The sequence below is a fragment of the Dermacentor albipictus genome, chromosome 4 (assembly GCF_038994185.2).
Source record: "Dermacentor albipictus isolate Rhodes 1998 colony chromosome 4, USDA_Dalb.pri_finalv2, whole genome shotgun sequence".
NCBI lineage: Eukaryota > Metazoa > Arthropoda > Arachnida > Ixodida > Ixodidae > Dermacentor > Dermacentor albipictus.
In genome coordinates this window covers 53,248,812-53,271,373 of record NC_091824.1, presented here as the reverse complement: position 1 = coordinate 53,271,373, position 22,562 = coordinate 53,248,812, and the positions used below count along the sequence as shown (strand labels likewise).

Here is a 22,562-nt window from a genome sequence, read left to right as displayed (position 1 = left end):
GCCAATCGGTGGCTCTCGGAGCACTGCCTGGGGAGAAACATTGGGGAACATGACGTCACGAAGACGTGGCGGCGTCACACTATGAGCTCGTGTGTGTGTACACATGAGATCGTCGATACCAGCACCTGACGGCTATAGTAATGTTTATTACAGAACACAGTGTAATTTAACTTCGTATGTCAGTTACACATGAAAAAAATGAAGGCATTTAGCAGGCTTTCAACTTATTGTGTTGCAGCGCAGTGTAGTGTCATGTCACGTTTACTGAGCTGGAACCGGCTGTATAATTGCGCTGTAACGGCCTCCGACCTAATAGCCCAACGTGGGAAGCAGGGCGAAAAGTGAAGAAAAAATTAGGGCCAAACGACAGAATCTCGAAACACTATACTTATGAAATAAATAATCATTTATTTATTTGTTACTTTTTATTCAAGATTCAGTTATTATTTACTTGATAATAAATTTATACATTCATTTGGGAAACCCGCATTACATAGGGGAGTGCTAAGCAAAATTACAGGACCAGAAAAAGATTCAATTTTGGACATTTTAACAGCAAAATAGGTACGACCGTTGAAGAAAGAAAAGAAGCAGGAACAAATGTAAATCCTATTTGTAGAATGTTAGCTAGATCATTCTAAGAAAACAAGATAAACACGAGTGAACTATTCGCAAGAAAAGAAGCACGTAAACAAATGTATTCTATTCATACAATGTTATCTAGGGCATATTGAAAGTAGTTATGGTTTTGAAAGAAAATACATGACTGCTTATACTTTCTATATAAGAATGAGCCACGTTTAGAGCGCACCGTCCCCTCTGTGGCGTAATTGCAGGTTTCGAAATGCATTGACCTCAGTGAAAGTTTATAGTCTCGTGCATTATGCTGCGTGTGTCCCGTGCTTACTTTCTCCAATCCTTTTTCCTTTCTGTTCTCTCGTCACGTTACCCCCAGTACAGGGTATCAAAACGGAGAGAGAGAACAAACATATTTATTACATAAATGAAACTTCGGAGAGGCGACCTCATTCCTGAATGCCTTGAGTTCTGGCCGCGCCCTGGGCCCTAGCAATTAGCCGTTGTTGATCCTCGAGGCCGGAGCTGGCCAAGACTCTCTCCCAAAGCTCTTTGGTTTGACGAAGGTTCGGAGTATGTAATGGTGCCTGTCTCCAACACACTACTATGTGCCTGAGGGACCAGGTTTTTGCGCATGCACAAGCGGTATTGCGGAGAGAATTATGTAGGGCCTATAAGGTAAGTTATGGTTGGGTAGGGAAATGTATCAACTTGTAGAGCTCCGAGGAATCGCTCCTGCTCCCTAGGTAGTGACTTCTGTGGGTGCGCGTGTTTTCTGGAGCTTAGCTTGTAATGTTGCGTGATGTCCTGGTACGAGAGTGCATGCGCTCGGGTTCGGAAACATGTCTGTGTATTGGTTACTCTACATTTGCCTCCCTTGCTTTTCCTCTCTGTCCCCTTTGCCTGTAGTGTGACGTGATGTGCTGTGCCTCTCTTCTGCTTTCTTTCTGTTTGCCTCTGTGTATATGAAACATCTCAGAATAACCGAGTATTACCGAAGTCGTTCCTTAGCGCCATGTATGCGCTTGTTTCAGAGTATACAACTGTAATTACTCCCTCTGCATAATGCCGTGCGACAGCGATATATGCGTTCTCCAGCAACTCCGAGTTGGTGTTGTCTTGATTACCTCACTGCACGTTCACGGGGATAGCCGATATTCTTGTTGACATTAAGAGAAAAAAATGGGGCTGCAGGCAGGCCATGTGTGCTGGGCAGTGTAGATAACTGGTGGATTACTGGAGTGGCACAAGGGGTGCCAAGGGAAGGAAAGCTCAGTTGAAGGCGGTAGAAAACAAATCAGGTGAAGTCAGCTAGTGCAATACAAGGGTAAGTGGATATCGATGGGAGAGGTTGTCGTCCTACTGTGGGCACAAAAATAGCCTGCTGCTGGTGCCATTGCTGTTTGATGATGATGAAAATTATGATGAAATTCACCATATGGCCGGCTGGGAATATATCATCCGAAACGGCTGCAGATGTCAGGTGAGACAGCATCGAGTTCCAGGAACGCGCGCGCGGATATGTGTGACAGAGAGAGAGTTTGTGTGAATTAGAGAGTGAGTGCCTACGTGCGTGTGCCCTCATGCAGAGGTGTAGCCGTCACCATTATAAGGTGATTACGTCTCTTTCTTTTGTTTTCATTTAAAAAAGAAGCGAATCGTAGGGCGGCGCGCATGGCTGCAACCAGGCAACGTCGGGGTCGAGCTCAGTAGACCACCGTGCAGAGAGCAGCAAATTCCGCAGCTCGCTGTCGACGGCGAGCGGACAGTCCAGTGCGTTCTTGTGAAAAACACGCAAAAAGACTCCGCCGCGAAGATCCCTAGCGCGTCCTGCCGAAAAGGGAGTTCGTGTGGCGTCGCTCCAACAGCTTACGCTGTGACTGTGCTGCGTGTGCCACCCATGCCTGTGAGTTTTTTTGCTTTATATTTTATCGAACTTCCTTCGGACCTTCCCAGCAATTGTTTCGACTTTCGCTGAATTGTGCTTTCGTGCTGATAAGTCACAAACGCAACACTGCTGAAGATGTTTCTCATGTTTGAAGCTCAAAAACTCCGAACCGTAGCTAAACGTCCCTAGACAATCCGCACATCTGCCGATTCGGCTGTTTCACGCTTTAGAAGTACCAGTCACGGTTTAAAGGTAGAAGCAACTCTTTCCAAGTACCAGTTATGCTTGCAAGGTACAAGTTGCGCTTTGGAAGGTACCAGTGACGCTTTCAAGGTGCCAGCGATGCCTTTAGGGTGCCAGGCAAGCTTTCAAGGTACCAGTCACGCTTTCTATGTAGCAATCACGCTTTCAAAGTACTGTGCTTGCACGCATCTCACAGATATCGACCGGCTCTTCTAGACTATCAGGTATCAAGCTTTTATGTGCCTTTTTGAATCTCCGCCCCGCTATTTTTTCTGTTCCTAGACCTCTTCCCCTTTCAAAACAAACCGTGCATATTATATATTGAATACAATGCGCTGCAACTTGGCGCATTCTGCATGCGGTATCTTCGAGGAGTTACGCGCACCGCAAAGCTGTAAGCCGCAGATTTGCTGCCGCAGGTGCACATACAGCTCTAGGAGAGAATGGTAGAATTCGAAACAGTGCGCTACAGCTTGCTACAGGACCATCAGAATTAGTCGTGCACATTGTACACTGCCCTCCAAAATCGCCGACACGCACGCGTCACGCGCACGTCACAGTCGGTATATCGGCGTCTAATGGAGGCACGGCTATTAGGGCTCTTTGTAGCAAAACGTAAGCGAAATCGGGCACTCCCAGCATGGAGCGTGCCCCGCGCGTGGAACCGTCGCTGTGTGCATGTATGTGGTGCTCATTCACACGAGCGCAACGCAGATTTCTTGCGTGGTATGAAATCTGACATCTCCGAGAGAGGAGCCTTTCCCGTACTATATATGGAGTTTTATGTAACCGCACTTCGGGTGACAGCTGGAATGCGTGTTCCATTATTCTTCGGCGTCGCTACGGGAGGCGCCGTTCGTTGGCACTATGGGTGTCCGGCGAACAGCAGGCAGGCGCCGTTCCCTGCGGGGGCGACTAAAAAGCCCAGCGTGGTACCTCTGCGCCAGCCACGTGAGGCGCCAGCGCGCGACTCATCCCCGGGCCACCACGAATTAAACTTTCACGCGCGTTTTATCGCGGCGAGGTTTTGTCTTCGCCGTGCGTCGGGATGCAGCCGGACACGCACTCGCGTAGTGTACGCGCCGCGCTTACTGCACCGCTGCTGCTCTCCCGGAAACGAGGCCGCCGGTGGCCCTCCCCTATGTTCACTCCAGTGTAAGCCGCGGAGTGACCTGCCATAATCTTCCCACACTGCATTGCCTACTGCCCTGTCTGTCTTGTTTTGTCTCCTGGTGGATTGGCTAGGCTTAGCCGGGAGCGGGCGTCGTATGACTAGGAGGGCATTCGCTTTGCAGCTGTCGATAAACTAAAATAATCACCAGGAATTTTATCTGCATGGGCCCAATTTGAAGATCAGCATGGTACGAAAGACTGTCGAGCATGTATCGTCACACGACGTCAAACGCGGCTTTATTACGGGGTGGTGGACGAATCTTTCGAGCTGTGTTGTCCACCTTTCTTACCCTCTTTCTTAAAACGACAACGAATTAAAGTGAATTAATTCAATTTTAAACCACGTTTGCTTTGGAACAAAATTAGACAGTGTTGAGTTTTTTTTTTTATTTGCTCGTAATTCGCTTGAACTGGCATTTCTTCCTTCTATGGCGACGGCCAAGGCACATATGAGCGTTAAAGTGACACTAAAAGAATGGCGAAATTAGGTTGGATTGCCAAATTGTACTTCGGGAATTCGAAATGCAGCAATAAATCTTATCGGGAACGGCATCATGATAATCACGAACAGACACCGCGAAGTATGGGGATTTACAATCCCTGTGCTAGCTTTTCGTGGCGTTATTAGATTTGAACAGCGTCTACTATGAATGAGATCATAGTTTATTGACAGACGAGGGTAAAATTGCATACTAAACAAACTGGACGCAACCCCTCCGTAGAACTTTCTCGCAATGCGAACATCCGAAACAGGAGAAGGTACTTTGAAATCTGTGACGTGCCGGCCTTCTCGCATGGCTTAAAAAACGTCAACACGTGCAGTTCACTTGCTAATTACGACGTGTTTCTCATCAGCCGATAATTAAAGTTGGGACTAGATTGTAATGTGAAGAGCTCTAAAGCCTTGAACCACAGAGCATGCCATATGAAATCGCATCCAGATCAACGCTTATATCAGTCTGCCATATAATCTGATGCGTGTGTTGTGTTTTTGCTTTCGTTTCGCGATAGCTAGTGGAACATGAGGAATATCGCATACCTGACGACAAGAAATGTAGAGTACATACACTAACTGTCGACCAGTGAGGTTACTCTCATTGAACGGAATATGTGACAATATTAAGCAACAAAGCGCCAAGCTGGGCCAGTTTGTTCGTGACCATGGGGCATCATTGACGTGTACATCGTGTATTTCGCCTATTTTTAATCTTCACTCATGTGACAATGTATCACAAATTTACCAGTTCCACATTCTAGCCCATTGGAGTTATTGCACCTGCTTGTGTTGGTGCGTTTGTGTTTTCCGGCTCAAACCCTGCATTACGGAGCATGAAGTCTGTGCTATTTATTTTCGAGCAAGTGATTCTATGGTTTTATTTTCTTTGTTGACTTCTGGTGTAAGCCAATACTATTGTTATGTAATACTTATTGCGTATGTATCTTCTGTTTTTTCGAAATCTATCCCGTTGAATCAAAAGTCATGCTTTGGAGACATGTGTTCTGAATAATTGAATTTTTCGTTGTTGTGTGCTGTAAAAGATATGTTCGACAAATATGTATGTGAATGATATGTCATGCTACCTTGAACTGTAGGGGCGCAGAGGCTCTGTCAGGCATTTTGCCTTTACCTCTGTCCCCTACACGGAGAGAATCCGTGAAACAAACAATAAAGAACAAGAAAAAAAAGTCAGTTATTCGACATGGACTTCACGAACAGCTGGCGAACTCGTCAAACTTCACCAAGACCTAAAACAACAAGGCCACGAAATTTCTTTCCAGTGGTTACCTGGTCATTCCGGGATCAGTGGTGATGATTACGTAGACAAAGCTGCTGGAGCGTCACACCTAAAAGACCACACTGTTCCAGGGCAACTTCGCCACCGGACATGCACGTTCTTCTAAGCAAAGTGAAGCGCCGCAAATACAAGGCGCACCAGACTACACGAGCTGAACCCCTCGCTTCAACTCCGACCTCAACCCACCGTTCATCGGCATCAGCCATAGCTTGTGTGTCGCTTGTGTTGGGCAGTTGCCTTCACGAAGTCTTACATCACGCTAATTGGATTGACTGACAGTGCTGCATGCGATATCTGCAGCAGCGAAAAAGGATTAAAGCTTTTATTGTGCCGCTGTCCTTGATTTAAGTCTCATACAAGCGCTGTCCAATGAATCGCGATGAATGGACGATCGGCCGTTGTCCGTTTAGACACAACTCGTCCACCGTCCTTATCGCTAGTCGGCCCAGAAGGCTGGGAAACCACGTACCTGTTTCTTGAGGGTTACTGGAATGTGTGTGCACCTTTGACTTAGCGGTGCTGTCCACACGCATGGACGATTTAATCGTCTGTTTCTCTGTCTCTGTCTATCGTGTTCCTATTCGCCTTGTTGTTGTTTTTTTTCATTCCCCTAGCGCAGGGTAGCCAGCGAGACGCTTATCTGGCCAATTCTCTGCTTTCTCCCTTTATTTTCTTTATCTATTTTTTGTGCTATTCAAGTGCCAATAGCCATAATAGGCATAATGTTACAGTGCTGTGCACGATTGTTTTAATATGTTCAGCCTCAAAGGCAAAACGTTTTCTATAACACATGAAAAGTTCTGATTACACTTTCAAAAACAAACTGCACTAAACAAAATCATAGAATGGCACAAAGCTGAGCTAGTTGGTAAGGATTCATTATGCAAAAAAGGTGAGGCATGCAGACACAACAGAAGAAAAGTGGATTTTGACGGTCGTGTTGTCCACTTCTCTTCCCTTGTGTCCTGTCTGAACGCCTCACTTTTTTTGCATAAGGAAACAGAGTCAGTTTATCTCTTCAGCATGCTATGCGCAGGAACGTCTTTTTTCTTCGCAAAACGCCTAATTAGCGGTCTTCTCGCTACTAACTTAGAAGCCTTGTAATCAACTGAATGCCAATAAGATTAAGTGCTTCTTTTAATACTCGGTTCATTTCCGGCCTGTTTGCAAAGCGCTTCTTGGGTACTTGGTGACACTGAGCCACTTAAACTACCGTGGAACCATGAGGTCACGTAACGTATGGCGCGTAAGCATGCGAAATCTCCACTCGCGAGCAAATATCCTTTTGCGCAAGCTGGGTACCGGCCAAACCATCGGTTCACATTCTTCAAGCAGTCGCAAATACAGCAATTCCTACGGTGTCACATCGTGCTTTCTGCGAACGCAAGACGCTAAAATAAGACGGCCTGTGCGGATATGATGTAGAACCAGTGCATGCTTTCGCCGGTATTTACGGAGCTTCTCGGAGCGATGCGCTTTGCGGTGTTATCCTAGGTGCAACTCGCCCCAGCCACAAGGGAGGCGTGTGGTAGGGCGCGGTTTGACAGTTGCCGACGCTGGTTTATGGAAGTTGTTATTTGACGGGGTCCTCAACCTTTTTCCCTTACCCTCTCTTTGTCTAGGGGCGCGGGAAGGGGGGGTGTTTTATGGGCCTTTTCTTCCTAGCAATTCAGAGTTACTAGCTCTCGGATACATATTTATATCCGAGCAAGCAAATAGAAATGAAGAAGCCAAGAAAGGTCGTAAGTTTCGGCCCCTAAGGTTGTGTTCACTTCTGCACGACGTCCCACATTCGGAGTGCGAAAAATAACTGCTACACACACACACGTGCACGCTGTAAGGAACATAACATACTGCGACTGGCTCCTCGCGCAGACTTCACGCACGCACGCACTCACGCGGACACAAACATATACGCACAAAAAGAGAAACAGATGTTAATAAGAACCGCAACAACCGAGTGCCACATTTGGCACACTTGGAAATCATGCGATTTCCATAACGACGCTCTGAAGTTACGGAATACGCACATTCATGCAAAAAGCACGACGTTCGTGATTCACGCATGTTTCTGAGCAGTACGTACAGCCAAGAAAAAATAAATAAAATCAACAACCTTTTGGGCAAGCCGAATGCAATGCCAATAAAATTATTTTCGGGCATCGTTAGACATTCTAGGGAGTGGTATTTCTTCTGCGCCGTTGTCGCGAGGTAACACAGAATCGTCGGTGTTCTTTAAACGAACAAAGCAGCTGAGAAAGAGCCGGACCCCTGCCCGCCAAGCCAAAGATGCCTTCATGAGCAATTCACCGCGAGTTAGTCGCCATATAAGTTTGCTTCCTCGTGACATACTCATCTTGCTAGAACACACCAAGAAAGGACATATTTGGGTCACTGACGGCTTGCTTTCATGTTCTTTTGTTTTGCATCTGGGTAAACAAAAACGAGGAGTACATGGAGATGGAGGAGGTGCGTCTTTTACTGACCTAAGGTGAGTACAGGACCGGGGCAGAGTTCACTCTCGTGTGTGGACTGAAGGTGCGTATAGCCTGAAGGCACCACTGGAGAGAAACTTGGAGCGGTGTAAATACTGCCCAGTCGTGCAACATAGGGAGAGAAGTTCATGAAGAGAAATTCGCCGCAGCCATTTCTTTCTCTTTCTATCGAACCATGAGCTAAGAAAATGACCACATCGCAGTTTAAAATGTGCAGTTGCAGGCTTTATAGCAGATTTTAAAAAGCTGAAAGAAAGAAAACAAAGGAAAGGAAAACTAAAAAACACATGGCAGATCGACGATTTCTCCGGCTCTTACAGCGAGCAGCAAGGAAACTTCGGCTCTGTACCGATGTGGGCGTTCCTCTCTGCCCGAAAAGTATGTAAGACTTACGTCTTTGTCAGTAGTGTGAGTCTCTTTTGTGTCTCTCTGGCTGTTGCGCCGGAGACGACGTGATGGAAGTTCGCAGTCCCACTCAACCTGTACCAGGGCATGCGTTCTAGCAGTTTCAATTTTCAATGTTCCACTTACAATACCTTGGTACATAGGTAGTGCCCACCTATTTGTCATTAAGCGAAGTCACCGGCTGAAGCTGCATGTTATCCATGTATGCCATCAAAGTTATTGCTGATACTGCAACAATCTACGAATACGGAAAACTGCGGCCATACCAGGATGCCATTACTCTCTCAGCAGAATTGTGCAGTGAAAGAATATGCGAAATTGATTACTTTGTGTACAGACAATGCGCTCTAAAAGAAACACTCGATCGTTATGCAGTCCGAAATGACTTCGACTGTTCGTTTGCCATGCGGTAAGAGGTTGGTTCATGTGATGCCTTATCATGATATTTATATAAAAGATGAATTATTGTTAACAATTAGTCAAGTTTTACGTGTAATACTGCTGCAACAGTATAATACGCATCGTCTAAGCAAGAACAACATCAACGATGATGACGGCACAAATGTATGTACAACGTAAATCGGGGCCGAGTGTAACGCAGTTTTGCCGGATCAACAGTCTGGCCTATCAATTCGCTTTAATTGGCAATGCGACCGCGGTATATAAAAGAATACGCGCCATGCAGTTCCTGGTGCCTGTCCGACACTTGACGTTGTGTGCCAGCGTCGAAATGTATGACGTTTCTTTCCCGCGAGCTCGGGAAAGTACAGAGTGAGATTAAAGTTGGACAAAATTTTGCACGAGTTCCTCGCCACGCCTAAAAGAGATCACAATTTTTTTTCTTTCTCTCACACTTTACGAACGCTTCCTTTCGGACGGCGTGATCACCCGACGGACTTAAAGTGGGTTTGCCTCAAAACAGATGTAGCGGGACCCCGCTAACCTTTATTGTTTTCTCCTTTATATCTAATTATGAAATTTCTCGCCCTGATGCCTAACCTTCTTCTGCTGACCTCTCTCTCCTTCTAGACCATCCTTCATTCACCGTAAACAAAGATACATTTGAAAAAGAAGTGAGTAAGATTCTGCCCTTTGAAGTTCAACTGCAAGTTGCGACTGCGGCATATATCCGTGCGCTCTCTCATTAGAGCTGTGCAGTGGTGTGAAAACCGTCACGTTCTATCCCTGTGTCGTTACGAGCTTACATAATAAAGCGGAGGGAGCGAGACAGACGGTGAGAAGTATTTCGATATAGCTAGCACTCTACATGTTTTGAGTGCTCAAGGCACGCGCTTCCTGCGCTGAGCACTCAAGTGTTAAAAGCTTGGATGGCGCTTAGGCTTCACCTTTAAGAGTGGAATGCAATAGCATACACTGATTCCTGACTGCCTCTCTCGCTTGCCGGCAACTTGAGCTTATGTATCCGTAATGTTTGCCGGAAAACGCTGGCGGCTGCCTGGTAGAAACACGGCCTCTTGCGTGGGCCGATCTCGAAGGCTACGCGCAGCTGCGCCAAGAAAAATTACATCGTTTTCAGGTTTCTGTTACTATTTGGTAACTTTTATATTGAAGTCCTAGGAGATTTAGGATTAAAGGCATGCGCTGTCGTTGTTTTGTTTCATGACATTAGTTTGTGGACTTTTATTCTCAAAATTCCGAGGAATAGTATTTTCAGGAAAGTAAGAGAAGGTATGAGCAACTTTGCAGATAAAATGGTGTGGCGGTGTGACCCGCATACACCGCGTGTCATATGGCGGCGCGTAGCGCATACATAAACCTAAATATAGACGGAAATTTTCGCTCACGGACAACTCTATCGACGCCGGATTTTCTGAAACACGGGGCGCCCAACGCTATCGCGTTAGAAGCCTCATTCGTCCCACAACGCAAGAGTTCAAAGCTCTAGAGCAAGTGACCCCGCGTGCATTCGGGGTCGCTGTTTTGACCTATGTGTACATCATACTAGCGGATACTTTCGAGCGCTTCCTTTTTTGAATGAATTGCTAGATGTGTGTGTGTGGGGGGGGGGGAGGGATTTAGGCACCGGAAGAGCAGGATATTCCAAATCTTAGCTAAGAAAAACACAACAAAGGACTCTGCATTACTTATCTGCTATTCCTGGAAGCACATTCACTCAGCAAGGCACGTTAGTTTCTCGGCGCGTGTTTTCCATATACCCTTGCGAGCCATTTGTGACTGCAAACTATGTGGTAGAAAGAAAGTGCACTACGTTTTGCAGGGACCGAATTTTCGGCAAGCGTGAACTCTAGTTTCGGGAGTGCTGCACGTCTCTCGTAAAGACACCATTAGATGTCCCTCCTACCCCATTTCCTAGCAATTTTCGTTGGTCGAGCGGCACGCATCAGGCCACGTCAACGCTGATGGCGCGTGCATGCTAGGTACCTTGTTCCCAGGCTGCACCTTTATCACGCATGCGGGACACCATCAAGCATCTGCTCGCGCAGTTACGATCGGCAGGAATGAATGGCTGGGGAGATAGACGACCTTACGAATGCTGTCTAAAAGGCCCTGAGAGATTCCGTTTTTCTGCTGCCTGCTCTTTGAAGATGCGCAGTATTTGCCGACATCTGCTGATGATCATAGAAAGCGGCAACTCTCCTAACCCATAGGGTTGTCTACAATGCTCATATATATTCGCGGCAGTTTTCGATGAGGATTTTCATTTCCCTTTTGCAGACGAAAGCCTACTAATTAGTCTTGCTGATGTATGAAACAAAGCAGCAACACAGAGAGAATGTGGTTTTTACTGCTTGCACATATAAATTTGGGTCGTGTGTTTAATGCGGGACGTGGGTTGTCGATAGCCTTATTTATTCGGAAGCTTTGGGTGGGTTTGATATAAAGCTAGTTGCAGCATGTAAACTGGCTTCATCAGCGTAACCACAGAAATGAGCAAAACATTTGACTAGGCACTCGTATTTCAGCGAAACAGGCTGCAATAAAACTTCAGGAAAAAGAGCACCGTATACTGATTGATAGGAACAGACATTTATTTAAGTACGTCTTGCTGCGCTGAGAGGGTACGCAAAATACGTGCACGGAGCACACCATGGTCTGTCGAAAAAGCTTTTACTGCTGTTGTTTAGGTTACTTTTTAATGATTCCTGGCAAGTTCTTACAGCAGCCGGTGTACATGGAAGGCCGACTGACGCATACGTTTGGCGATTGGCCGAGTTTGATCAGTCGGCTGTGGTGACAACATTCGCTTGACATTGTTCTGCGAGTTGCTATATATTCTCGCTGCAACTTCGCAATCTCTAGAAATGACCCTATACGAGTCGCCTAACCTGACTTGACACACCCGTATTTGGCTCTACATTGCAGGTGAAGCACGGGACCAGCAAACAAGTGCAGCGAATGCGCTTCATGTGTCGAATTCGTCTCCTTCCTGCCCTCTCGTGCACACAGTGCTTCGCGGCGAGTGCTTTGCGGCCCAACAGCCTCCATGTGGCATCGGGTGAGTCGGCAATGCTGGAGTGCGTTTCTCTCAGGGGCCACCCCGAGCCCATGGTCACCTGGTTGAAGTGCAGCGTCTAGTGCAGCCGGGCATGGGGCGCGGCCACCTCCTGTACCAGAGCGCGCTTCAGATCACCGACGTGTGCCCCATTGAGAAGGGCTGCTACGTGTGCCGCGCGGCCAACATGCTTGGCACCAGGGACTCGCCACCCGCGCTGCTCTCCGTGCACAGTAAGCTTAGACGATTCCTTAATTTTCACAGATAAGCATGCACGTGTGCAAGCTGCATATATTCGATGGGACAACTGTGACGTGAGTTCTTCATGCGTTATCTATAGCTTCTTGGAATTTTTCATTTCTTTCATCGAAGTTATATCATAAGAAGCCAAGAAACACGGACACCAAGGACAACATACGGGAAATCACTTGTGCTTAATAAATGAACAAAGAAATTATAAATTACAGGGAATGAAAGTAGATGAAAACACAACTTCCCGCAGGTGGGGAACGTTCCCGCAACCTTCGCATAACGAGGGTCTCGAATCCCCCAACATTGATGCCTCCAAGTAGCAAGTGTGGGTTTATTGAGCGATTACCTTCACCCAAAAAGCGTTCTCGTGAACGCCTGCGGCAGAAAGGATGTTCCACATCCGCCGCTAAGCTCTTTGAGTGGTGGCGCTGTCTAACACTCCCAGGGTTCTACTAGGAAACATAAATACCATAAGAAATACAGAAGAAATTGGATGGGCAAACGGCACCACGGTAGCTCAATTGGTAGAGCATCGCACGCTATATGCGAAGGTTGTGGGATCGTTCTCCACCTGCGGCAAGTTGTTTTTTCATCCACTTTCATTTCCATTATATTTATTGTTTGTTTATTTCCTTTATTAAGCGCAATTCATTTCCCTATGTTGTCCTTGGTGTGAGTGCTTGTTGGCTTCTTATGATATAACTCCGAGGAAGGAAATTAACAATTCGAAGAAGCTGTAGATAACACACGAAAAACTCACGTAACAGTAGAGAAGATGCACTGGAGATGATGCAAACACAATGCATTAAAATTGAAAGCACCATAGGAGTGAAGCGAGTACCAGTTCATATTAATACGGAGCAGTTGCGCAAAAAGTCTGCTTTGCCTGGAGCCCGCATATGTGCGGACATATAAGACACAAAAGCAGGCTGTTGGTACGCTCGGCCAGTCCGCACAAGAGACATAACAAACGGCACTTATTACACGTGAAACGTTCCTTTGATAAAATTAGACGCATTTTATCACGAGTCCTGAAGTAATCCTTGCTTTCGAATATGCATGAGCAATAAAAAAAAAGACCAGCGAGAAATCAATTTTGTTGTCGAATAGATAACTTAGTATTGTTCATACAGGAGTTACCAGCACACAACACTGCTATGGCTGCCTATTCAAAGCTTATTCGAGCTAGCTGTCGCAGGTGTGCGGTTCAATTAAACAAGTGAGTGCTTTGCGTGTGCGGAGGGCCGCATAGAATCACGGAGAACTATTGCATAAAGATTCGTAAGCATTTGTTCAATTGTAAGCCTGCTGTTGCGATAACACCACTGATGTGAAGGTATTTCCTGAATCTTAGCGCTGGTCTGAAGCTTCGGTCTGTCCAGAGTGCTGGCTTAGAAGTGGTTCGGTAGGGAGGTTGGCATCTAAAGTGTTTGAGTTGAGGTCTTCATGCCCGTCCTCCAAGGGTAGTAGGACGTCGAGAAGCTGCATAAAAAATAAATGTGAAAGCAGGACAGGCACGTCTTCCACCGAGTGCCAAATTCATAGCAGTGATAATCTTGAGAAAACGATCGCAATCAAAAAGCAAAACGATTACGCGTTATTAGGTGGTGCACTGATGTCATCGTTTCTGCCATGACTGTATACTAGAACGGTGAAAACTTGCGCCCCCGAGGTCGCGTGGAAGCGAACTATTGCTTTTTGTGTACTAACTGCGCCAGCAATGTAGTAGATGCATGTTTCTTTTTATTTCTATGCCATAGTTTCCACACTTTATCCCACTGTTTTGTTTTATATTTCAGTGGCAATTTGTGCAATGGGTCTTCACGGAGTTTTTTCCTCAAAGAAAAAAAAAACATTCTCCTCTCACGTCGCCACACAGCGGTGGCCCTCAATCAGGACCGCTGATCAAGATCTTGTCACGTACGGACGCAAGCACAAGAAGTCTGTGGAAATAGCTGCTAAGTAAATGCCCATGCGACTTGCCAAACTTCTACTATTGCTGTCAAAGAAGCAGCTTAGGTCGTGGGACAAGTCTGTCAAAGCATGAACAACGATGTGACATGTGCTAAATATGGAATGCCATATGCATTAAATAGAAAAATCAAGAGACGTATCTAGCAACGAGACGACCTCTTGTGTATCAAAGGACGCTGGTGTGCGCGTTTCCGTGTGCGTGCGTGCTTGTGTGTACGTGTGAACTCAGCAAGAAATGAAACAAAAAACTATACATATGCGTTTTTTTTTCAGATATGCAAGCGGGAACACGATCGCAGACTTTTGTTTCTATTGACTTCAAGCTTGTACATTGGATGACATCGTTAGCGCATGGCATCACTCTTACTCATGCTGCCATTTCAGAAATTTATTACTGAACTGAGCTCTGCATATTGCGATTGTTGATAGGGTGCTGCGGAACACTATTCCTACGCAGCGTAGCTCTTGCCGATACCTTCATCGGTCACCGATTCGTGTACAGACAACTGCATGCTTTTGTGTGGGCAGTGTACGCGAAGGTTTTCTTTTTAATTATGGTTGTAGAGATTACTTAGTTTTACTTAAGAGGAAGCTTTAGCTCGAGTGCTCCTATCTAAATACATGTAAAAGGAGAATTCGTTTTTCTCGGCAACCGCTGCACCAAATTTGACGGGGTTTGCTGCATTTCAAAGAAACACTTAAAATCTAGTGACTGTTGGTTTCGAATTTTCGATTTAGGTTGTCAATTCTTTATAGAAAATTGGCAAAAATCGCAAATTTTCAGAAAACGAAACTATCAAGTTTAGAACTCCGTAACCCAGCAAGAAAAAATGATATCGCAATTCTGTGAATTGTATCTGATAGCTCATCTAAAGCGGACAAAATTTATATGTTACACATGAACCTCAAAAAATGTGTCAATGTGTTATTACAACTTTTGCAGAACCCTCGTAAATAACGTAAGAAATTCACGTAACATATAAAATGACATATCAAATTTGTCCGCTTTGAATGGTCTAATGAATGCCGTTTACAGAATCGCGATATCTGTTTTTGATGCAGAGCTATTAGTTTGTAAACTTCGTGCTTCTATTTTTTTCGCACTTCTGAATTTTTGAGAACCTCTTTAACAAAATTCAAGCCCTAAATCAAAATTCCGCTTCCAACAGTGACTAGAATTTAACTTTCTCTCTCAAATACAACAAATTTCATTAAAATCGGTACAGGGTTTCTCAGAAAAACGTTTTCGCGTTTTTACATGTATTTGAATAGGCCGCGTCGGAGTTGGGCCCGAGCTAAAGCTTCCTCTTAAGAGACGTGTACACACAAGAAGGCAGAAAAAAGTCACAGAAATAAAAGTCGCAATCGTTTTCTAGCTAAAATTTGGACAAGTGTCTGTTTCTCAACAGCAAAAGTTGTTCTTTCTGTTTTATCATTTATGTTGTGTGTCTCTAAGCCAACAGCGCTAGAACTCTTTTGTTTTCTATACATTTTGTGTTCTAATAACGTGATTTCATGTGTTCTATGTACCCCGTGTCATTCCATTTTTGTGTTTTTACGTCTCATTGCTTTTCTACGACATCCCATTGACCTGCGACTGCTCTCTATGCATTGGCGTAAGCACTGTGGTTGTTCATATTATTCTATGTGTCTTACATTCTTATTATGCTTGGAAAATATTTGATTACACTTTAATAATTTGTTGGGATAATTTGTTCTGCTAAATTTCTGTTTTACTTTCCTACCAAACAATAAGGTAAGTGAAATGAAGGAAAGAGGGGATATAAAAGAGCATAGGAGGCTTATACTATGTAAATGTTGAATAATTACCGGGATTTCTCTGCATATATCGTGTCTATGTTGCATGACATATTACGGTACGCAACGCTGGACTAGAACCGGGTCTTTCAGCGCCTGATCACAGCCATCGCATGGGATCCCATGCCCTCCCTGCGACGTGGATGCTTTATTGCAACCCATGGGTTCATTCAATTACTCTGTTTCGTTTGTTTATAAAATTAGTGCACTTCTTATTTTATCCTAATATCAGCGTCATTCGTGCCCTCACTGAAGCCACTGCTTCTAGTTCCAGCTAGTGGTACAGCAGAGCTTTTCCAGATTGATAGGTGCTGAAGAAGGCATATGAATACTCTTCCACCTACATCTTTTGAACCCTTGTTAGATTAACATGAAGGGTTGCGAGAAAGCTCACGAATAAATATAAAGCATTTATGCGCTGACAGAAGTTTCCGCAACTTAAAATTTCGCAGTTCTGCCTGAAAGGCTAAGCACCGATTGCGATAGCAAATAATTAGATAGCTGTACGAAGTAAGGATAGTAGCTTTATCGGCCGTATAAAACTGTGAACATTCGTTTAGTAGCTTATTAACAATGATAGAATATGTACTCGTGGTTTAACGAGGATGTAGAAAGAAACAGATAAACAGCGACAGTGCTGTCTTTCTGTGCGTGCTTCTTTCTACGCCCTTGTTCAGTCGCGCTTACAAATGCTATCATGGAGTCAAAACAACTAACTCGCCAACGTGTTTTAGCTTAATTAACCAGTACAGTGTCACGCCCACAGGTAAACATGAACACACGTCGCTCGATGACAGCGGAAACTGTCTGTGAAAACGGTGGAGTTAGGGATTGCAGCATCAGCCGCCAGCCGAGCACCTGTCGTTTCAACGCGTACGAAACTGCGAAAGCACAATGTATACGAAGCTACCGGCACTACGCTCTCTCTGCAAACATCGCAGGTCGCTTTGAAGATGAGGCCTGCGCGGACGCGCAGTTTAGCTACGTCGCAGCCCGCTTTCAAGGCATACGAGCGCCGGCAACGCGTCCCTACGGCGTCCGCGATTCGCGTGGCCAACGCCGTAGTCGACAGCGCGGTTCTCTCCACTCTGTACATAGCGGTGGGCGAGGAGGACATCGTGGCACCGTAGCAACCACCGAACGCCCCTCCTTCCTCGCCTCACCCCTTTGTCTCGCACGACAAAGCAGAGAGCGCGCATACGGACCGCGTTCCTCGCTCGCGTACGCGAGATTGAACCGCGTTCGCCGGCTCACCCTCACAAGCTTTCACTCATACGGAACCTCACGGCGACGGCGACGGCAGAAATGCGGCTGGAGTGTCCATATGATTGCTATCGCAGTAAAATTGGCCAAATATTTTTGCGACTCTCGGCGTAGCGAGTGTGGCAAAGTGGCAGAGGTTAATCTGCCTAATTTCCTGTATTTGCAGATATTCCAAGCAAACAGTGCTGCCTTTGTTAGTGGCATGATCTCATTTTCTGTAAGAGAAAGATGTAATTATCGGCTGTCCTTTATTTTCAACATTAAGAAAACAAGAAAATTATTTTGGTTTCTGCGCAGACAACAAAGCCCAAGTTGCTAAAAGTATAAAATAAAAGAAACCTAAACGAGAAGTATGCAGAACGTAATATATAGGCGACTTTTTCTGCATTTTGCTACAAAAAAAAATTGTCTGATAGTACATAAACAGTAACATTTCACCTTCAAAGGTCGGCGCCCAGCGTCATCCTAAAGCAATAACGCGCTCAATCTATGCACAAACGCACAACTTACTTTCACTTGTGTGGAGTAGGCAACGACAAAGAAAAACATAGCGCCGTAATCAATGGCGAGGATATTCAATGTAAGCGAATGCGCGAAAGCTTTTAGGAGGCTAATCGTTGTAATAAATGAATGATTAGTTTTAAGGCGTACATTTGTTGAAGTGAGGATGATTATGTAGCATTTCTTGTATGATTCCGTATTAGCTTGAGGAGCACAGTCGTTAACCACCACATCTTTAACGGTAGTGTGGGTGGCTGTACGTACGAGCCGAATTCTTCACAGACCTATGTTTTGCCTACAGGGGCGTGTGCACCAGCGTGGAACGCGACTGCCATCCTAATTTCCTGCAGTTGTCACAGGAGGAGAGAGCAGCGGATGAGGAGGCAGGCTGCTTTTGACGAGCGCTCCACCACAGCATCTAACCCTAGAGAGGCTAGAAAATTAAAATTAATATATCTGGTTCTACGTGCCTAAACAACTGTATCATCATAGGGCACGCCGTAAGGGAGGGGCGGTAGACCACGAAATAATTTGGACCACCTAGGGTTCTTTAACCTTCAACCAGTGCACCAGCAAGGAACGCGGCTTCCGGGGCCAGGATTCTACCCTCGACCTCGAGCTCAGAAGCGCAACTAGATAGCCACTGGGGTACGGCAGCGGGTAAAACCTTCATACGTGCCGAAGCCCTCGCGTGGAACTACGTGCGTCTCAAAAGAGATGTAATGTATGGCGATCGGCGACTAACGGTGCCCCCGAAACTCGGTTGAGCGAGAGTACGGGCTCCAGCGCCTTTGAATCGGCGGTGCAAGTGAGACCATTACGAAAACGAAATAAAGAGCTATTCATTTCAAGAGCTTCAGGTTATAAAGGAATCTAGACTTCAGCGGTGCCTTAGTTCTGTCATTGCTACTGGCAGTTACAAGCCCTGAAATCCTTGACATGTTTACAGACTTCGACATAATATTTCAAGAGCGCTGTCGTATATATACGTGGAAACTGCAGATGTATACATATAACGTAGACCATTCGACACGAACTCTCTGAACACTTTTCGGTTCATTTGCTGAGTAACTGTTGCAGTAGCCGACGAGGACTTTCTAACACGTACACTATATTCACTTCACACCATAATACAGAAAATCGACCATAAATGTGGTAAATTAGACATTTTTAGAGCAGTCAGAATGACTGTACTATTCAAGTAAATATTACCTCTTACCTTGGGAGAAAGACGCGAGCATGATGCTAAGAAAGCTTGGTTGGAACCGTTGTGCTTGTAGGGTCGATGTCACGCACACTTTATCGGATACCACACTTAGGTTGCGTCGTGGCGTAGCTCATCCAAAAAGTGCGAACGACAAAAATGATAGCCCCATTTCCTATCTTACAACTGTTGTTCTCAGTAAGTGTGCGAATACCTTAAAATACGTGAGCTCCAATCACCGATAACGAAAAACAGTCATAAATAACTTCAATGCAGAATGCATTGCACAACAACGCTTTCCTAAAAGAGGCACTGATCGGGTTGATGGAAAGTTCGGCGCGTTGCACAGTATTAGTGTTGCAAACAGGCGTTCTTAGTTCCACCTAAACTGGCCTATAGGGCAGATCTATTTGCACTGAGCATTTTAATTGTTCCCATAATACAGCCACTTCTGAGCTCAGTATATAAATTCCGCTGTTTGTTGTGATTAGGACGTATCCCTTTAGATGTCTTATAGATGATTCACTAATGTTTATAACTTCTTTTTTCATGACGTTTACAGCGTGTTTCCTGAAAAATATAATACTACAAAATATTAAATAAGGTCGTAATTCGTGCGTGACGGTAAATGCAGAGAAAGGGACATGTACCAAAAACATTGTGGAATGACACAGCGAGGGCGATAAATCTGTCGTACATATTTATTAGAATATCCCTTAGTCGTGGTTCACATTACAATGAAGCAAATAAGGAACTCCAATAATGATCGGAATTGTTTCTGACTAACAAAGAAGAAGTAAACGATGAGTAAAATTTACTTTAGGTTATAATTACGAACCTGAAGCTCATGCATTCGACAAGTACTCATGACGTGATCGGAGGAGATGCACTCACCAGAGGTTTATAACAAGCTGTCTGGACCCCCTCTGGAATGCTTCGTGAGCAATACTGATGGAATGGAGCACTACAACCAACGAAAAATTTTGAACGAGCAAAGAACAGGCGCGAAAGGGCTTCTTTTAAAGAAAAGCATGTTCAGAAGCAGGTGTGTTGAATTATTACTTCTAAGCAAAGCGGACGAACTACACGTGCGTCCAGTTTTGAAACATATGGGTTCAAGCTTTAGAAAAAGTCATATAACATACGGAGATCAAACTCTCCTTCTGTACTGCTCACAATTCGGTTGCACCCCTTGAGGCATTTGTTGTATACTGAACAACGAGCTCGGCAATTATTCGAATAAGGAAGGAAGAGAACATGTACAAAATATTGCGGAATGACAGAACCAGGGTGAAAAACCGAAGTTATGCCTTCATCAGCTGACGACTCAAACTCTAGAAATACCAGCGCAAATGTTTTTAAAAACGTGTAGACTGACACTAAATAATTCTATTGAATAGCTATAACTGGACGTCTTACACGTGGTGTTTTTCCTGGTTAATGTCAAGCGCTCGACAGGTAAGATTCACCTTTTCAGACTGTTGGTTTCCGCAGCGTGGCGCAACTGAGAAAATCCAATTCGCCGCACGCAGCGGCAGCCACATCTCACCTCCAGATAAGGCAGGGCATGGGCGCTCGTAACCGTGACGTGAACCCGTTAGCCACATCACGCGACTGTGTAGCGCCGGCGCAGAAGACGCGCTTTGAGGCCTGGCCTCAGGCTCAGTGGAGCGCAGGTTGCAGAGCGGCGTTGTTTTCGAGCGGTTCTCGTAGCAGGTGTGTGTGGCTTCACGAAGCCTTTTGGTTGACGAGTGTGCGTTGCGCTTTACCGCGTACGATGAAGGCTAATGTGCCGATTTGCCTTGCTCACCACGGTGGTCCGCGAATGTTCTTCATTAGCACCTGCACTGAAGCAACGATAAGCCACGTTTCTCGCCTTAGATCTTCTGAACCAAAGGATCGCTCTGGATAACCATCGCTCATCACCCGTGCCCTTCACCTCGTCGTACTGTTTGTGTTGTGTTATGCGCGAACTACGCTCCAAATCCGGTCGTTCTAGGGTGAGTAGTGCTCTTGCCAATATATGTTGTGGCGCTACAAGATTCCGCTTCTATCGTTATCAAAAAAAAGTGTCATTGCTGCTGTTTCGGCAGTTTTGTGCGTAACAGACGTGAATTCAACGTCCTAGGCGTAGAGCGTGCATCTAGGCTTTCCTGCTTACATAGCCCCTTAATGTTGTATCGGTATGACGGGGCTCAAGGGCTGTCACTGATTTGATTTGGACGACTTGTATTTACCCACATACACATCCATTGCATCGGCGTGGCTTTTGCGTGTTCACAGGTAAATACGCCTTCCTAGTTTTGATGTATTGAGCTGGTGTACGATTTATCAGGGTCCTCCGCTAAAAAGTGTTGAAGCACCCTGGACATATACTGATGCAGCTTTTCTCGTTCGAAGTGTATTAAGTACAGAATAGTTCAAGGCAAAAACTTACATACATAAATAAAGGACGAAAAGATTAGGATCCAGAGCTAAGAAAGTTGCTGCGTATTTGCCTCATGCTGTATGTGGCTCTCACGAAAAACGAAACGACAGAAAAAAGTCGCTGTTTAGCCAGAAAGGCGAAGCAGTGATTGAGATAGCAAATTAGTAGACAGCCAAACAAAGTAAGGACAGTACGTTTATTGACCGTATAAACCTATAAACATTCACTTGCTAACTAAATTAACAAGCATGGTGTTAGCGTGCACAGCAAACATGAACACATCACACACGGTGACCGCGGATACTTCCTGTCAAAACGTTGGCGTAAGGAAACGCGGCAGCGGCAGCGAGTGAAGTGAAAGCACCCGCCATACTGGCTTAGCGGCTTTGGTGTCTCGCTGCTACACATCAGATCGCGGGATCGAATTGCGGCCTCTGCCTCTGCATTTCGATGGGGGCGAAATGCAAAAACGCCCGTGTCCCGTGCATCGGGGGCAGGTTAAAGATCTCGAGGTGGTGGAAATTTGCGGAGTCGCCCGCAATGGCGTGCCCAATAATCATATCGTGGTTTTGGCACGTAGAACCCTAGAGTTTAATTTCATTTTTAACGCCACCACCCCCCTCTCTCTGCCCCGCCGGAGCCTGGCGCGCGATGGAAGACGGCGCGCTTGCGCCCCGCTTTATTCATTTCTGCGCATTCCACGCGGGCCAGCGTAGGGCGCGTGGCGACGGTGTTGTGACCCTTACGACGACGGCGACGGCAGAAATTCGCCTGAAGTGTCCTTATAGATGCTATCACAATCAAAGAAGTGCACAGCTGCACATTTTTTGCGCGCTTCCTTTTCTGCCGTTCCGTGTTTCGGAAGCGCTGCACGTGTCCAAAGATGAACACCCGCCGTGCTGGAGTTGTGGCTTTGGCGTTGAGCCGCAGACCCGGAGGACACGGGATAGAATATCGCCCGCGGCGGCCGCATTTTAATGGGGGAGAAATAAAAAGAAAACGTGTACCGCTTGATATGGGTGTACGTTGAAGAACCCCAATGGCGAAAATCAATACGTATTCCCCAATACG

The 22,562-nt window shown here is 45.7% G+C and overlaps 2 protein-coding genes across 53 annotated transcripts in view; both read left to right on the top strand.

Moving 5' to 3' along the window:
• LOC135909142 (roundabout homolog 2-like) overlaps window positions 1–14,862 on the top strand; it is a 402,696-nt gene extending 387,834 nt beyond the window's left edge. For 16 of the 23 annotated variants that reach the window (XM_070536954.1, XM_070536951.1, XM_070536958.1 and 13 more), the window contains 3 exons: window positions 11,922–12,054; window positions 12,135–12,284; window positions 14,103–14,862. In XM_070536954.1, coding sequence (XP_070393055.1) covers window positions 11,922–12,054; window positions 12,135–12,284; window positions 14,103–14,269 — 450 coding nt within the window. In that variant the 3' untranslated portion in view covers window positions 14,270–14,862. Of the gene's footprint in view, window positions 1–11,921; window positions 12,055–12,127; window positions 12,285–14,102 lie in introns of those variants that run through there. The other 7 variants (XM_070536959.1, XM_065440975.2, XM_065440973.2 and 4 more) reach the window with 2 other exon arrangements.
• A 5,760-nt stretch (window positions 14,863–20,622) lies between these two features.
• The window catches only part of LOC135909148 (uncharacterized), a 758,332-nt gene continuing 756,392 nt past the window's right edge, over window positions 20,623–22,562 (top strand). For all 30 annotated transcript variants that reach the window (XR_011513880.1, XR_011513882.1, XR_011513881.1 and 27 more), the window contains exon 1: window positions 20,623–21,063. Coding sequence is in view for 1 of the 30 variants with exons in the window: in XM_070536941.1 (XP_070393042.1) it covers window positions 21,028–21,063 (36 nt within the window). In the remaining 29 variants the exon portion in view is untranslated. The remainder of the gene's footprint in view (window positions 21,064–22,562) is intronic.